Below are 3,066 nucleotides of genomic sequence, written 5' to 3' on the forward strand. Positions count from 1 at the left end.
GCCCAGGGGAATGGGATCAACAACTCTACACAATTCACCCGGAAACCTCTACAAATTAAGGGTGAACCTCCAGAGAACACAGTTGGCAGCAACTCCCAGGAGAAGTATAAGTGGAGATTAAACAAAGAGAGTTTGAAAATATCTGGGTTATGTTAGTTTATAAATTTAAACCATAGCAGAGTTTGTCTGCTAGGGTGAACAGCCAATCATGGAAAGTAGAGGTGGGCTCCATCCGGATTGGCAGGTCAGAGGACCAATGGTAAGAAGGCACAAGGTCATGTCATTACACCCTCCCAAACAGAGTGACCAGAACCACAGCCCCCAACATGTTCATTCAATCTGAATGGTGCTAGGTACTAAAATTAAACAGCATAAAATAATTTTATTTTAAAAGGATTTATTGTTATTTCTGACAATTATATATAGACACAGTAGGATGGGGAAACTAAAGGTAAAGAAATACAATTAAAGGGCAACTTCACAATTACAAAATGCTCTTTATGGTACATTAAATCAGATTTCTCACTCTCACAGTGCTGACAATCTCATGGAGATATGTGCTCCTGTATTGTTAGAAGTGATTGACAGAGATGGAATTCCTCAGGTTCATACACTGAACATCATCGATATACAAGCTGTTGGTCTTGATTTCGATCTCTTCCTCCAAGGAGAGCTGGTTCCGTCGCAGGCCTCGCAACTCAGCTTCAGCCTGAGCCAGAGTCTGCTGGAGCCTGCACGATCAGACAGTCAGTTCCCATCAGCATGGCTCAGGACAACCAGTGATTATCACACAGGACACCTCATTTCCACGAATTAAACACCAATCCATTCTTATTCCAGCACCGAGTTATACAGCGTTCAGCTCAGTCTACACTCTCCCCACAACAGGGACAGCACAGGGTTAGGTACAGAGTAAAGCTCCTTCTACACTGTCCCACATCAAACACTCCCAGGACAGGGACGGCATGGGGTTAGATACAGAGTTAAGCTTCCTCTACAACATACTCCCATCAAACACTCCCAGGAAAGGGACAGCTTGGGGGTGAGATACAGAGTAAGGCTCCTTCTACACTGTCCCCCACCAAACACTCCCAGGACAGGGACAGCATGGGGTTAGATACAGAGTGAAGCTCCCTCTACACTGTCACCATCAAACGCTCCCAGGACAGGGACAGCATGGGGTTAGATACATTGTGAAGCTCCCTCTACACTGGTATGGGATTAATTGTGTTGCTCATTTATGGAGCTGGCAAAGACACTGGCTGACCCTGAGCTGACCAATTGTCACTGGTTTCCAGTAATAGTCTGGGACCTTTCACCTTTGCTGCTAATCCTGCGGGGGCTGTGGGGATCAGAATACCCTCTTTCACCCTCAGCACCCCCTCTCCATCCCCACACTGTCTAATGCTCTCAGTCTACACATGATACCTGCTCCTTCCCTGCCCATGTGCAAACCTCCCAGTGGGTGTAACTGACCTGTTGACATTGTCTGTGATCTCCTTCACCTCTGAGACCAGCCGGTACTGCGCTGGGTCTCGGACCAGCTCCACATTCGGCCGTTTAGTCCGTGTGTCCAGCCGTGTCTGAGCCACCATCATGGGTCCTTCCTCATCCATGATGGCCTTTTTCAGCAGGTCAATGTTCTTTTCCTGCGAGGAAATCTCATCCAGCACCTGAGGGAGATCAACTAAAACTGTGTGAACGTGATTAATGCAGACACCCCCAATAAAATTGTTCAGAACATCCCAGTGTTTCTGTAAACAAGCTGGGCTCAGGTTTACAGGGCAGCACTTGACAAATGTACAGATAATGCAAAACCCAGTGAACCACGAAGTGTAGACTTCAGGGGGCTGCAGCCTGCTCTGGGTATATTTAAGGCTGAGACAGACTCTTGATCAGTCGGGGAATCAAGGGTGACAGGGAAAGGGCAGGAAAGTGGATGTGAGGAATGTTGGATCAGCCATGACCCCACTGAATGGCCAAATGGCCTGCTCCTGTTCCTATTTCTTATGGTTTTATAGAGACATAGAAGATAGGAGCAGGAGGAGGCCATTCGGCCCTTCGAGCCTGCTGTGCTATTCTTCACCATCATGGCTGATCATCGAACTAATTAGCCTAATCCTCCTTTCTCCCCATACCCTTTGATCCCATTTGCCCCAAGTGCTATATCTAGCCACTTCTCAAATACATTCAATGTTTTGGCATCAACTACTTCCTGTGGTAATAAATTCCACAGACTCACCACTCTCTGGGTGAAGAAATGTCTCCTCATCTCCGTCCTAAATGGTCTACCCTGAATCCTCAGACTGTGACCCCTGGTTTGGGACACACCCACCATCGGGAACATCCTCCCTGCATCTACCCTGTCTACTCCTGTTAGAATTTTATAAATCTCTCTGAGACCTCCCTCATTTGTCTGAACTCCAGCGAAAACAATCCTAACCTAGTCAATCTCTCCTCATACATCAGACCTGCCATTCCCGGAATCAGCCTGGTAAACCTTCACTGCACTCCCTTGAGAGCAAGAGCATCCTTCCTCAGGAAAGGAGACCAGAACTGCACACAATATTCTAGGTGTGGTCTCACTAAGGCCCTGTATAACTGCAACAACACATCCCTGCTCCTGCACTCGAAACCTCTCACAATGAAGGCCAACATACCATTTGCCTTCTCTACCGCCTGCTGCACCTACACGCTTACCTTCAGCGATTGGTGCACAAGGACACTCAGGTCCCGCTGCACACTCCCCTCTCCTAATTTACAGCCATTCAGGTAGTAATCGGCTGCCTTGTTTTTGCTTCCAAAGTGAATAACCTCACATTTATCCAAATTATACTGCATCTGCCATTGATTTGCCCCTCACCCAACCTGTCCAGATCTCTGTATCCTCATCACTGTTCACCTTCCCACCCAACTTGGTATCATCTCCAAGTTTGCAGATGTTACATTTTGTTCCCTCATCCAAATCATTAATATATATTGTGAATAGCTGGGGTCCAAGCACCAATCCCTGTTGCACCCACTAGTTACTGCCTGCCAATTAGAAAAGGACCCATTAATTCCTAC

General features: G+C 47.1%; 1 protein-coding gene across 2 annotated transcripts in view; it reads right to left on the reverse strand.

Moving 5' to 3' along the window:
* Positions 1 to 380: 380 nt before the first annotated feature.
* The window catches only part of tekt1 (tektin 1), a 14,788-nt gene continuing 12,102 nt past the window's right edge, over positions 381 to 3,066 (reverse strand). For both annotated transcript variants that reach the window (XM_048612659.1, XM_048612658.1), the window contains 2 exons: positions 1,477 to 1,673; positions 381 to 731 (listed from right to left, as the gene is read on the reverse strand). In XM_048612659.1, the coding sequence (XP_048468616.1) occupies positions 572 to 731; positions 1,477 to 1,673 (357 nt within the window). In that variant the 3' untranslated portion in view covers positions 381 to 571. The remainder of the gene's footprint in view (positions 732 to 1,476; positions 1,674 to 3,066) is intronic.

The sequence above is a fragment of the Rhincodon typus genome, chromosome 26, assembly GCF_021869965.1.
Source record: "Rhincodon typus isolate 14 chromosome 26, sRhiTyp1.1, whole genome shotgun sequence".
Taxonomy (NCBI): domain Eukaryota; kingdom Metazoa; phylum Chordata; class Chondrichthyes; order Orectolobiformes; family Rhincodontidae; genus Rhincodon; species Rhincodon typus.